This window comes from Pelecanus crispus, chromosome Z (genome assembly GCF_030463565.1).
Source record: "Pelecanus crispus isolate bPelCri1 chromosome Z, bPelCri1.pri, whole genome shotgun sequence".
NCBI lineage: Eukaryota > Metazoa > Chordata > Aves > Pelecaniformes > Pelecanidae > Pelecanus > Pelecanus crispus.
The window spans coordinates 52,241,451-52,255,574 of NC_134676.1; the positions used below are offsets into that span (position 1 = coordinate 52,241,451).

Here is a 14,124-nt window from a genome sequence, read left to right on the forward strand (position 1 = left end):
ACAAGATGGACAATACAGTCTAAATTCTAGGCAGAAGTAACTATCTCATGGTTTCTGATGTCTGAACCATGACTCTTGGTATTTCAGATATTGACGAGTGCAGCAATGGAGACAATCTCTGTCAGAGAAATGCAGACTGTATCAACAGTCCTGGTAGTTACCGCTGTGAATGTGCTGCTGGTTTTAAACTTTCACCCAATGGTGCCTGCGTTGGTAAGAAATGGGTTGACTTTTCTCTTCTGTTTAAATCTGTTTGTACCTAATCAATGGTATGTGCATGATTCTCTCGAAGGGTAAAAGAATCATTTATTTTCTGTTACCTTGTGTATCCTGCTGTTATATGTAACAGTTTTTACTTTATAGCCCTGTTTCTCTGTAGAAGGGAAGAAAAGACAGGGTAAAATTTTTATAGAACATTCTTGATATTTCAACCAAATTCTAACAGTAGTTTTGACCTCGAGATGTATAGGCAAGAAGTTCCTATAAAATGAAGTTTTGTTATGATTCAGGTTTAGTTATGGATAATTTTGAGTCTGGTTTTAATAATAATAACAGATTGTAAAAACACATTTGTGTAAAATGAATTAATAATAAAAGTCAATAATGTGTACCATCTGTTTTATATTTTTGTTATAGATCGCAATGAATGTCTGGAAATTCCTAATGTTTGTAGTCATGGTTTATGTGTGGACATGCAAGGAAGTTACCAGTGCATATGTCATAATGGTTTTAAGGCATCCCAAGACCAGACTATGTGCATGGGTACGGAAAGAAAATGCTTTTGTGTGTGATTTGTTTGGTATTTTTTTTTAAAGGGGAAGGAATGAGTCTGAATTTTTGAGAAGATTATAGTGACATTAAAAGACTGATTCATACATTGTTTGGATTTTTGTGAATAAAGTATGCAAAGTTATCCTTGGAGTGGATATATTAGTTTGAGGAAAAAACCACAGTATTCTCAGAGATAGCTCCAAGTTACTGAAGAATATATTAACCCCATTTTCACAAAAGTACATCATAGTGGCTTATTTGACAGGGAATTTTACACAGCTATCACAGATTGATAAAGTTTGGAGATTAAAAAAAAAGACGTTTTTCAATTATTTAGAAATTTATTGAGTTCATGTTTCATTTAAAAAACAGAATCCCACGTTTAATGTAACTTAAATCTATACTCATTTTGTATTAAAATGATGACATGATAGAGATGATATAAGAAATAAGAACATTGCAAAATAAGTGTTTTTCTTGTTCTTTTAGTGTTTTGTAATCAATTCTAGAGGGTTTTAAAAAGAAAAGGTGATGCATATGTGAATTTGGTTCTCTTTGAGAAAAATAGCCATAAAAATTATTTTGATTTTTGAAATAATGATCCTCTAAATGCCAGTTCTAAGCTATAGAGAAGCTCAGTGTCTTCTGTAACATAGATGAGTTCCAACTTCAACTTTAAACAGACATGTAAAACCTATTCACATTGGATTACACACTCATATACACCCTGAGCCTTCTCGTATTTGGACAAAATCACATTTGTCAGACCATCTGAGGAGGATATTTGGGAAAATGGCTTGTGTTAACAATGCAAAATTTTGAGAGCCTGCTTACTCAAAACAGTAACATAGCATAAATAATTAATAAGTAACTTAAAAAAAATAAAAGAGGGTAGATTTAGACTAGATACAAGGAAGAAATTTTTTATGATGAGGGTCATGAAACACTGGAACAGGTTGCCCAGAGAGGTGGTAGATGCCCCATCCCTGGAAACATCCAAGGTCCAGTTGGATGGGGCTCTGAGCAACCTGATCTAGTTAAAGTTGTCCCTGCTCACTGCAGGGGAGTTGGGCTAGATAATCTTTGGAGGTCCCTTCCAACCCAAACTATTATATGATTCTAATTCTAAAAATTTCGTAGTATGAAATACAAATCTAGACAATGACAGGTTATAGAAATGATCCATATGACAAAGTGTTTACCTTCTGTAAATAACTAAAATGTTTCAGAAAGTCCATAGAGCTAGAAGAACAAGATCTAAATACCTTCCAGATCCCCGTGAAACTCCAGAAATTACTGAAACAGACAGCAGGAAACATGGAATTTTAGTGCCTTTTAAAAATGGATGTTCCCAAGAGTTTGTAAGCAGTCTTTATAATTCTGGATGTAGTATTGACGTAATATATTTACATATGTAAATTGACTTGTGAACAATGACACAAAACTCCTTTATAGAGCGTTTTCAACAGGTTTTCATGGGCTTAAGTGTAAAATATTTACATAAAATTTGAGATAGTTCCAGGGTTGACGCTTTGTACTAGTACTTTGTACTAAGTTCGGATCACTAGTGTACATTAAGAAATTAAGAAATGTTAGTATGGAAAATAAAAAGACAGAATGCTTTGAGATACTACACATGCACTTACTTTTATCTTTTCATGTAACAGTATATTTATTTTAAAATACATATAAAAAATGTGTCATGTAACATTTTCCTGTGTGTACCCAGAAGATGTAAAAATTGGTAGTATAAATAGAAAATGTGACAGATGAAAGGAGAGACTGAGGTTTAGAATATTGTCACTGTGCACAGATAACACATTAACACATACCTGGGAAAATCAGTTCCCACATGCAGTTTTGTTTCTCTTTGCAGATGTTGACGAATGTGAACGCCATCCATGTGGAAATGGAACTTGTAAAAACACGGTTGGATCATATAACTGCCTGTGTTATCCAGGATTTGAATTAACTCATAATAATGATTGTATGGGTAGGTGATGTAATCCAAACTTTATTTTCATTGTGCTGGCTTGGTATGCCAAGGAGGATGGTATATAGTTAAAACTCAAACAGAAGACAGGTCAGGGTGCTCAGAAAGTTAATTGAGTGCAGTAACGGATACTGTTACCAACCCTAGAGATTAATCATTACTATCATTTTTTAAACTAATTATAAATATTTTTTACTGGCCAGCTTGAGATAATGTAAGCACTAAATCTCTGGACCACTCGGGTAACCTTACAGTTCACTGACATTTTTAATGCAGCCCTTACCTCCATTAGATTCCCTGGGTAATTACAGCACACATCCTTGACTACCAGCACGGTCCACAGGCACCACTCACAATAAGCACCACCAGTGTTGCCTCATGAATTTAAAACCATTTCTTTATTTGACCGTATGATTTGACACTTGCACACAGTGTGAAAGAGGAAGCAGGCCAGCAGTAAGAAAGCCAGTACAACTAATCTACCAAATCTGCTCTCTTAAGGTGAACTCTGCTTTCACAGATTTTAGGCAGGCATTGCTATTTCCTATTCCCTAAAGCACACGACACCAGAACATCTGGTGGTTTTGGACCATTTAAATTCCTGGATACTTGTGATAAAGCAGCTAAGGTCTTCCTGGGCTGAAGAACAGGCTCCTAAGTCTCTGGAGATCTTCTCCCTGTGCAGAGCATAAGCCAAAGAGAGGAAGGCTTTACATTCCTTCCTGCTACAGAAGGAAGACAGAACAACTGTCTGGTTACAACTTGACTGGTTCCTTTCTGGTTCAGGAGAAAACTAAAACATCTTAAATAAGTATTTTAAATCCTCTCCTTGTCCAGGAAAGAGAAGATTAAAAACTTGTTGCAGTAAGAGGAGTCTGCTGCCAAAGAATGACACTATTTGCCAAGGAGGTTTTTTCCCTTGGCAGTATTGCTGCCAGTCTGCTGCCAGGAGCATCCAGCACCTCTGCTCCAGGCTGTGCCTTCAAGGAGGCCAAGGAGCCCAAGCTGACTCAGAGACTTGGCCTTTAGCACTCCTCTTGACAGCTTGGAGAGCCTCAGGGCTTTCTTCCAAATTATCCCAGTCATTCAAAGGCAATTTAGCCCATCCCAATATAATACTTTGGAGGTATTTCTGCTTGTAGAACTGTAACACAGAAGAAACGCATTATGGAATAAACTAGTAACACAGGCATGGCTGTACTGGCTGAAGCAGAAGGTACGTCTTTTTCAGGAGCTCGTACTTAGTGCTTCTGAAGAAGACTAAAACCTTGTCAGTAAAACTGATGTTAGTCTTCATCATTCAAATTCAAGTATTGTAAAACAGTGAAGTGTAAATTGTTCTTGCACCATGATGCTTATCCGATTTCCTTTTCATTTATTCTGAGACTTGCTCATCTGTATTTTTCCTTATGCAGTGCTCCTTTAAGTCTGCAGTATTGAAGTAACTCTACAAGCTAATAAGCATTTCCAAACCTCATTTTCAGAACTGTTATGAAGGAGAAAATCATCCTGCGCAAAGAAAATTACATATTCCAAAACTTGAAAATGGCACGGCAGGTTTTAGGAGGAAACTCGAGCACATATAAATCCAGATAAAATCCAGAACACTCCATGTAACATTCTGTTTTCTGTGTCTGGAGTTAGTATCATACAGCCACTTGGCAGTAATTGAATATCGCCAGATGCAGTAGCTGAGGTAATGCTGCAAGTTTGAAAATTATAATACCCAATAAAAAAGAGTGTTGTTTAAATAGAACATATACCTTAATGCACTTGAGTGAGAGTTACTTTCCACCAGCTGTCAGCTATTCCCTTGTTGCTGCAAGATTTGCTTTCTCCACAGATTTATATATTTTGCAACTTGAGCATGTTTATAACAATGTATATACTTATGCTGGACTCAGTTCTCACTTCTGGGGTTTTATTTTGTTTTTTTAACAGATATCGATGAGTGCAGTTCCTTCTTTGGCCAGGTGTGCAGAAACGGACAGTGTTTCAATGAAATCGGTTCCTTCAAATGTTTATGTAATGAAGGATACGAACTTAATCTAGATGGGAAGAATTGCATTGGTATGTATGATACCACATGGAGATTAGCTAAAGTACTGATGAGCTGAAATAGTCAAACTATTAGCTCCCATCTAGAGGGAAGCACCACAGTATGAGTATCTAAGTATAAAAAAAAAAAAAAAAAGACAGTGACTTTAATGAAAACACAGTAGAAGTAACTGGGTTTTGGAATAGTTGTTGATCTTCAAGCATTTAAATGCCTTAGAAGAAGAAAATTAGAAAAGAATCCTACAGTCTTTTTCATGAATAAGCCTGTTTTGTTACCATAAGAATTACATGATTCTAAACCTTTCTTGATTCTATCTGCTCTCCAAAGATACTAACGAGTGTGTGGCACTACCCGGTTCATGCTCTCCTGGTACCTGTCAAAATTTGGAAGGATCATTCAGATGCATCTGTCCACCAGGATATGAAGTTAAAAGTGAAAGTTGCATTGGTAAGGCCAGTTGTAATTTTTGCTTCTGAACAACTTAAAAATTAGGAAAAGTATCTGGTTCTAATTTGGTGGAAATTAGTTGTACACCCTAGTGTTTGTGAACGTTGCCTGACTTAAAATCGTGGTGATAGGGGATAAGTAAGTAGGAAAAGTCTTCAGGAAGTTTTTTGTCAATATCATTCTTAAAACAAACCAACTGGATTTATATGATGTTTACAGAAAGGTAATTATTTGCAATCAATGCATGAACTCAGCTTCTGGTTTCCAAGGGCTGTGAAGTTTAAAAATCATGATAGAATTGTGGTGCTTATGGGAACAATTGTTTAAATTGGTTTATTCTAACAACTGTTTTCTGATTTCATGTTTTGTATAATGTCTCTCAAGTGCTGAAATTCATAGAAGGAGGAAGAGGGTACAGCAGACATTTCATCAGTTTGCATGTTCTTGTTTGTTCATATAAGTCTCATTTACAGCTTTGAATATCATTCAGGAGCTGAATGTCACACAGTGAATTAAGATTTCATGTGGCAGAGAATGAGAAATAAATCCAAGTTACAACTCCCTTTTCCAGCAGAGCAAAGCACAGGACTACTGTGAATTTATTGGCCATTTAAATTAACTATGTGGAGCACCTGGCAAGGAAGGTGCACGCAACTAGTTTTAGGTACCTAACCTAGAAGCCTTAGGTTTCTGCATGGTCAGAGGACAGAGTAAGCACCTGTCACTCCACTGTGACTATATTAAGAAACCTCATTCTCAGCTTCAATGACTGCAGTTAGCTGGTGTGACACCCCAGACACACATTCATCCAAATAACTCCCAATAATAAATGAGCCGCTTGTCCTTGTATGGACTGAAGAAAACACTGGCAAGGACATAAAGATTTGGCCTATGGCCACCTAATCTGTATAAGTGCAGGAACTGGGTCACAGAAACCTTTTTGAATTTTTTTCTTGAACAATAGGCTGTATTTTCTAAGCCCCAGAGTTCTCTCATCTTTTTGTATCATACTCAGTTTGCATGCCAGCTTCATGGTTTCTTTTGGCAGCTGCTGCTTCTATATTAGCAGTTATGTTTGAGATGAATTCAAATCACCTGCAGTTGTAAAATCATGAATCTAAAATGAAGCTTTTGGTTTTCCAGGAATATCACTGTTTATGGCCACTTTAGTATCCTGACAGAATCTCTTGATCTTTTTGACAGCATCAGTGACTGCCAAACAGATTTTTGCCCGAACGGAGTAAAAGGGACTTAATTGCATTCTTTTTCTTCATTCTGCCATGTGTCCAGAAAATTTGAAGCTAAAGTTCCTAGAAAATGCCTGGATAATCATGTGTAATTTTCCTAATACTTTGATTAATAGCTCTTGCAACATACTTTCCCCATTACTTTCTATTGCTCTTATATGCAAACAGCTTTATAAGAATTCATTACTTCTGTTTGTAATGTGAAGGTTTGCAATGGCTAGATTACTTTTTGAACTTAGGGTGATTATATGCAGGAGAAAACAAAACAGATGGGAGCCACAGAAAAAATCTTAGTTTTCACTGACCCATTTAATATATTTCCTTTCATTTTATGGGAATGAAAGGGAGAGGACTCATTTACTTCCACAGTCTGGCTAGTCACCTGTTCATCGTGGCCACAAAAAGAGTTTCTTCCACTAGTCCCAACCCATTCATTACAATAATAATCAGTACTTCAGAAGAGCAGTTTTTCCATCCCATCAATGCAGCTGAATTGCTGAGCTTTGTATGTTAGCAACTGTCACACTAAGTGGGAAATTAATTACCTTTTTTTCACTGAAATAAGCTGACTTCTAACTTCACATAGTAAAAGCCTGTCCATGGGAAGCTACTGCAGAGTTTGGTCATATGCCAGATTATGCTACAGTGGTTTGTTCATGTGCTATACCTAATAGTAACTTCTGAAAATGGGACTCAAGGTAATATTTTTCAGAAGTAACATCACAGAATCTATTCCTACCTGACCTCTTCCTTCACTCCACTTATATTTTCCTAGTGATAAAGACTGTATTTCTATTGTTTCCTTATCTAGTCAGTTTTCTAAGATTCAGTATAGTAGAATACAAAAAATATCAGGAAAAATGGCACTACAAATTTGTGACTCAACTTCCATGAAGCTTACTTTCATGGACTATACCTATTCCTCCCTACACTTTGATTAAGATTAATATGGATATTATTGTAGAACGCTTATACAGCCATAGGTCTCTGTGATGGTTCTTTTAATATCCCTTACTGAAAGACTCAGGAGGGGTTGTACTGCAGGTATATCTTTGAAGATTATTAAAATACACTTCAGAATTTATTAAATTATAATTACCTTTACAAATTACTTCAGCAAGAAGGCTTATATCTTCTGTCAGTATTTGCAGAATGCAATAAATTAAAATATAGTTTGAAATAATAGGTATGAAAAATTAAAGGTCTATTAATATATTACTTTTCTTACTCCGTCTGTTGTGTATATAGATGCAGGATATGCAATCTGATACTGTTTGAGGTCCACAGTTTTACACTTGGTGTTTATGTTAAGTACTCTTTTATTTTGGTTTAAGGTTTTAGTAATTATAAAAAGATCTCTATTTAAAAAAGCTTGAATCTCACATTTAAGTAGACATAGCAATATATTCTAAATTATGCAATTGAATAGGAAAGAATTTTAAATAACATCTCAAGAATGGCTGTGGAAGACTGGTAAATATAAATCTGAATATACAAATACAATCATAGGCCTCCCTCTACTAATAACTAGCTATAGTTTCAGTTCAAGAATTGGTCAATCAGCATGAAAAAAGCCCACCTTTAATTGCAAAGAATCCTCAACATACAGATCTCTAAAAATTCATCTTGGGTGCTTTATTGGAGGAGCACCTCCTGCTGAAGTTAAATAAATAAACAATCTTTCTTAACCAAGGAATTCACAGCCAATGGGCTTATGGTGAACCTTTTTTCCTTTAACTTACAGATATTAATGAGTGTAACGAGGATCCCAACATCTGCCTCTTTGGCTCTTGTACTAACACTCCAGGAGGTTTCCAGTGCATCTGTCCTACAGGTTTTGTGCTGTCTGATAATGGACGGAGATGTTTTGGTAAGTTAATGATTTGGGAATGTAATAACTTATTCTAACAGATAACAGATACTCTGTAGAATGAGTAAAAAAGGACCACTGCAGGTCCCTTCCAAACTAAGCCCTTAGAAAGTGCTTTCAAAATAGTATGAAAAATACAGGCCTAACACTATTCCTTTCAGGGCTAGACAGTCATCATCTAACCAGGTAGGAGGTGCTAGCTCCACATAACTGTATTTTTTTTTTTTTAGATACTCGCCAGAGCTTCTGTTTCACTAACTTTGAGAATGGGAAATGCTCAGTGCCAAAGGCTTTCAACACCACAAAGGCAAAGTGTTGCTGCAGTAAAATGCCAGGAGAAGGATGGGGTGATCCTTGTGAGCTCTGTCCAAAGGAAGAAGAAGGTACACATCAAGATTTAAAATAAAGCCTTTTTAGGTGGGAGAAAAGGAAGAGCACATTTGTGTTGTACATTTTTGATCATTAGGAGAAAAGATCTTTGAGAAGAGATCTTTTTGCCATTATCTATTAGTGACCTTTTCTAGAACCATTTTCAGGTCAACAGAAGGAACAAAATTAAATAGAAGAAACCACAGAAAAAGAGAAATACTGAGTTGTTTGTTTTGCTCTGTAGAGAAATGAACTAGTAGCCTCTATCTGTAGATCTAGCCTGCTCTAGGCAAAAGAGAAGAGGAAAATGGGATAGTGCCAAGAATCCCTGAAGTAATCAACAGTTTTCAGTTCTTGGTTTTCTCCAAGTACAGAAAGGGGAAGGCACCAAGCATGCGCACACAGAAGCTCAACAAGTTCTAGTGCTGCTTCCCTGACCTAGAGACAGTGTTAACTTTTGCATCTGGCAAGAAGCATAATGACCATGATTTAAACAGTTGGCAGTTTTGAAAAATGTGATATAGAAGATTTTTGGATGGCCTTAACCATCTATCATGGTTCTCTCTCTCACTCACTCTTTTTTTCAAAAATGTACCTCTACAGTTGCTTTTCAGGACTTGTGTCCATATGGTCATGGAACTATTCCTGGAATTGGTGATACACGCGAAGGTAGGTATCTTTTTCCTGATAATTAAAAAAAAAAAAAAATATTAAAACTAGATTTGGATATTATAGTATGTGATGGCTTACTTCCCACAGCCCCAGGTGACAAGAGGCTGACCTTTAACAAATGTGGATCATTATGAAATGATAGTTAAAAGATTACCTTTGAAATTGCATGGCTAGAGACAAAGAGAATAGGGCGCTCAGTTTTCTCAAAGTGCTTTTTTAAGACTTGACACAGAAATGCATCAGCTAAGTGATTGCTAATATCTTCCTGCTTTTTAGATGTCAATGAATGCCTTGAAAGCCCAGGAATTTGCTCAAATGGTCACTGCATCAATACTGATGGATCGTTCCGCTGTGAGTGCCCCATGGGATACAACTTAGATTACACTGGAGTACATTGCATCGGTGTGTCCATATTTCATATATTATAAGAATTGTAATGCTTGAATTTAAAACACAGTTTGAAGTGTGTCCCAGTTCTCTTCAGCTTGCATTTATTCATTATATACAGATACTGATGAATGTTCAATTGGCAACCCATGTGGAAACGGTACATGCACTAACGTGATCGGCAGTTTTGAGTGCAGCTGTCATGAAGGATTTGAGCCAGGCCCAATGATGAATTGTGAAGGTAACTTGTCCTCTTTATGGTTTTTTTGCTTTAGTTTTTGTCCAGTCCTCAGTATTCAAATTGCTTTATTAACCAGGTCTTTGGTGCTGTAATAGCTAGGAGGAAAAAAAGTTTCTCTGCTTGAAATATGTCATTGAAAAAGAAGTCCTGAATTGATTTAAGCAGTATTTTTAGTTTGTCACAGGATTTCCCAAACTGCATGTTGTGGTATGGTACATTATTCAGCTCTTTGTTGGAAAAGGGTAGGGAAGTAGCTGTTGAGCCCCCAAATATCCTCATAAATGATATATGGTATAGCTAACCATGGCAAAAATGCCTGAATTTACAGAGCATTTTTCATAACTGAGGCAGAGCAGTTGTGAACTGACCCTCTGATCAGTCATAGCAACAAGTGAGTTATAGTAAACGTAGTAAATTAAAGGCAGGCCACTCGTCCATCTAGTCCATTATTTCATCCCTCACAGTTGAAATGCGAATTCAGCATACAAGCATGACTAACGACTTTCTGCAGTTTACTCCTCTAATACAAGAGCTGAGGATATAGGGAAAATATAAGGTAAACTGGGGATGCATCCCTGCAGAGTGGGTTTAGTAACCACTTATGGATCTGTGGTCCAAGAATCTATCCAGTATAGTCTTGAATCTGCTGATACCATCTGCCTCCACAGCCTCTTGTGGCAGCAAGATCCAGAATGTCACTACTCTCACTAATTGGAGAAGTATTTTCTTTCATCTGTTTTAAACTAATCCCCTATCAGTTTCATTAAGTACCTCTTATTTTTCATAGTGTGGGATTTGTGTACAAATCAGCTACTGATCAGGATGCTTCTTACAAATTTTGTATTTTATGAATCATAATTAGTTTGCTTTCTGAAGCAAGAATTCTTTTTTTTTTTGGAGTTGGAAAAAAAGCTGACATCTCTCATCACACAAAAATACATTGAAAAATGATCATATAATAAAAATCTGAAATAGGCCTGTCCCAACTTGTCATTCTAAGCTCAAGTAGTTCTATATTTGTTATGCCATAATTTTTAAGCAGAGTTTTGTTCAATTTTCTCTGGCTGTTCAAAACCAGACATCAACAAGTTTCTGGTTTGAATTATTACATTTCTGATACTTTTTAGCTGACAGGAGAAGCAGAGGTATAAGAAAACCTTTGTGATTGTTTTAAAACTTAGTGGAGAATGATTATGTTGTTCCCTTCTGTTCAGATATAAACGAGTGTGCTCAGAATCCCTTGCTGTGTGCTTTTCGTTGTATCAACACTTACGGTTTCTATGAATGCACATGTCCAGTTGGCTATGAGCTAAGAGAAGACCAAAAGATGTGCAAAGGTAATGACTGATGTATAAACTTTTCCCCAACTTCCATCACCCTGTACTGGCCAAAGCATAATCCAAATTTTTCTGTGCATCTTGCATTCATCCTCTCAGTGGAACGTAGCAAACAGCCCAGCAGATGATGATTTACTCTTTCAGAACTCGTCAGACCAGTATCTAGTGTTTTTGTTATCAAGTGTGCCCCTTGATGGGGATTGTAAAGCGAAGAAGGTCACAATGGTGAAGTTCATCTTTAACACAACAAGATGATACAGCTCATAAAGATTAAGACAACTGCAATTAAGCATAACTCTCAGATTTTTCTTCAGTGCTTGTTAATTAGGGAAGTCTGTATGTCCTTTTTCTTGAGAAAGTGCTAGTCGTCTTCAGTAACTGAAGCTACTGGAAGTTCAAACACAAAATACATATTTTTTTCCAGATCTAGATGAGTGTGCTGAAGGTCTCCATGATTGCGAATCAAGAGGCATGATGTGCAAAAATTTGATTGGTACATTCATGTGCATTTGTCCTCCTGGAATGACCCGGAGACCTGATGGAGAAGGCTGCACAGGTAAAGCTTAGAAAGGGAAGACGACATCTAGTGAAATACAAACAAGGAAACAAATGAAAAAAATTTTTATAGATATACAGTAAACTAGAAAATAGCAATTCATAAAGGACACTTAAGACAGCTAATGATGCCCATCTCCTTAAACTTTCTTTTTTGTTTCAAGGTTTGAGCCTTATCTGAAAGCAGTTCTAAATGACTAATATGTATTTCAGAAGAAAAACTCTGGTTTTGTTTCTTTTGCTGTATAACAAAATCAGAAAGTTTTTCAGACACTTGTTAGATATAAAAAATTAAGGTACCAAACAAAAGAGACCTCATTTGATGAGTAGGAAGCAAAATTAACATAAATAAAAAGTTACATTTCCTTTAGCATTAATACTGTTTATAAATAGTTCCTTAAAGAATTAAAACTGTAATATTCTGAAAAAACATATAGAAGCCATGAAGAGCAAAAGATGTGGAAACTGCCATAGCTCAAAATAATTCTCCATCCTGTAAGTAAGCAAGCAGCTTTCCTCAATCATTTTCTTAATTAGTTGAGGGGGAAATGATAGCTACATTTTGGCAAATTATACTTTCTTCTGGGACATAAAAAAACCCAAGACCATTCCGAAGTTCTCTGTGGACAGAAGTAGCCAAGGCTGTCATTAGCTAAGAGGAAAAAAATTAAACATCCATCTCAGTGAATGCTTTAAATTAAAATATTTTAAAACAATGTTCCTTCAGCAAGAGAATGAATACTCTCCTTTACAGATCTTTTTTATTTTTTTCAGGGGAAATAACGTGTATTAACAAGAATTTTGCCTTTTTTTTGCCATGTAATGTTGCCTTTAAATCAGCCGAGGTTTTTCTGATGTTTTATTTTAAGAATCTATAAAGGTAATTGCTTACAGTATCTATGCCATTAGCTATGGAAGCAAATACACTAAGATTGTAAACTATTTCAGGGAAATGATATGTGGACTGATACATGACTAATTGCAGAATAGGCTAAACATATTCAGAGACTCTTAATAATTACCAAGTAAAAATTTGTTACTCAAATCATGCATGTGTTCCAATTTTAATTAAATGTTACTTGCCAGGTAAGAGTTATGACTAGACCTTGCTCTACTGTAAGTGTTTTCTGCTTCTTGCTATAAGTTGCAAATAACGTACAAGGATTAAAGCTTTCATCCTAGGATGCAGGACATAAGGAATGGAATAGGATAGTGTTATTAGGAAAGTCCTTTCCAGGCTTAATCAGTTGTTGATTTTCCACTTCTTGCAAATATTTTGCAAATATTACGCAGAATATTAATGGATTCTATGAGTCTGATATATGTTCTTGTAATAATTTATTTCCTTTTTTTAATTATATTTTTGTAAAGATGAAAATGAATGCCGCACCAAGCCAGGTATCTGTGAAAATGGTCGTTGCATGAATGTTATTGGGAGCTACCGATGTGAATGTAATGAAGGATTCCTGTCAAGTCCATCGGGCATTGAGTGTCTCGGTAAATGCCTCTTCCGTGTATATTTCATCTTACATTAAAGTATAAAAGATGTAGAGTGTAAATTAAGCTTCTGAGTAACTAACAGCTCTCGTATCTACAGAAATTAAGTAATGATCCTTAATCATTAAACAATGGTGTGATACTAAATAATGACAGGAATGAGAAGTGTCTTGAGAATGTCAGCTGAGTCTATCAATCAGGGGCCTCGCATAGAAGTGTCTAAATTCCAAAGGACATAAATATGGTGCTGAGCAACACTATCCAGACAAAATACAGGTATTTTAAAGAAGAAGCAGAATTTAATTACCTTAGACAGGTCAAAAACTGGGTTGTACAGCAAAATTGTTTGCATATTCAGAACACAGTCTTAAGCACCACAATACTGCAACTAGGCATCTGAATTTTCTGTACCTTTAATTCAGACAGTGATCATGAATACAAAATGCCAGGATTTCACCAAAAAATTGCAAGATATATTAAGAAGTTTTGAGGCAGGCCTGCACATTAAACGTTGATGAAGGGTTTTATATTCATCAACCTGTATTTCCTTCTCAATATGTTCAGACTTGTCATTAGCACTCTAAAACTAATTGTTCCCTTTTTAGAAATTAAACAACTGCAAAACCTCCTTTTTCATGATCAGTGTTCAAGTGTAGATGCTTCAGAGTCTTTTACAATA

General features: G+C 36.0%; 1 protein-coding gene across 2 annotated transcripts in view; it reads left to right on the top strand.

The window, feature by feature from the left end:
* Nucleotides 1-14,124, top strand: part of FBN2 (fibrillin 2) — a 179,733-nt gene that overhangs the window by 152,184 nt on the left and 13,425 nt on the right. For both annotated transcript variants that reach the window (XM_075727080.1, XM_075727081.1), the window contains exons 44-56: nucleotides 88-213; nucleotides 637-762; nucleotides 2,648-2,764; nucleotides 4,706-4,834; nucleotides 5,151-5,270; nucleotides 8,262-8,387; nucleotides 8,618-8,770; nucleotides 9,360-9,425; nucleotides 9,705-9,830; nucleotides 9,937-10,056; nucleotides 11,271-11,393; nucleotides 11,818-11,949; nucleotides 13,320-13,445. In XM_075727080.1, the coding sequence (XP_075583195.1) occupies nucleotides 88-213; nucleotides 637-762; nucleotides 2,648-2,764; nucleotides 4,706-4,834; nucleotides 5,151-5,270; nucleotides 8,262-8,387; nucleotides 8,618-8,770; nucleotides 9,360-9,425; nucleotides 9,705-9,830; nucleotides 9,937-10,056; nucleotides 11,271-11,393; nucleotides 11,818-11,949; nucleotides 13,320-13,445 (1,590 nt within the window). The remainder of the gene's footprint in view (nucleotides 1-87; nucleotides 214-636; nucleotides 763-2,647; nucleotides 2,765-4,705; nucleotides 4,835-5,150; nucleotides 5,271-8,261; nucleotides 8,388-8,617; nucleotides 8,771-9,359; nucleotides 9,426-9,704; nucleotides 9,831-9,936; nucleotides 10,057-11,270; nucleotides 11,394-11,817; nucleotides 11,950-13,319; nucleotides 13,446-14,124) is intronic.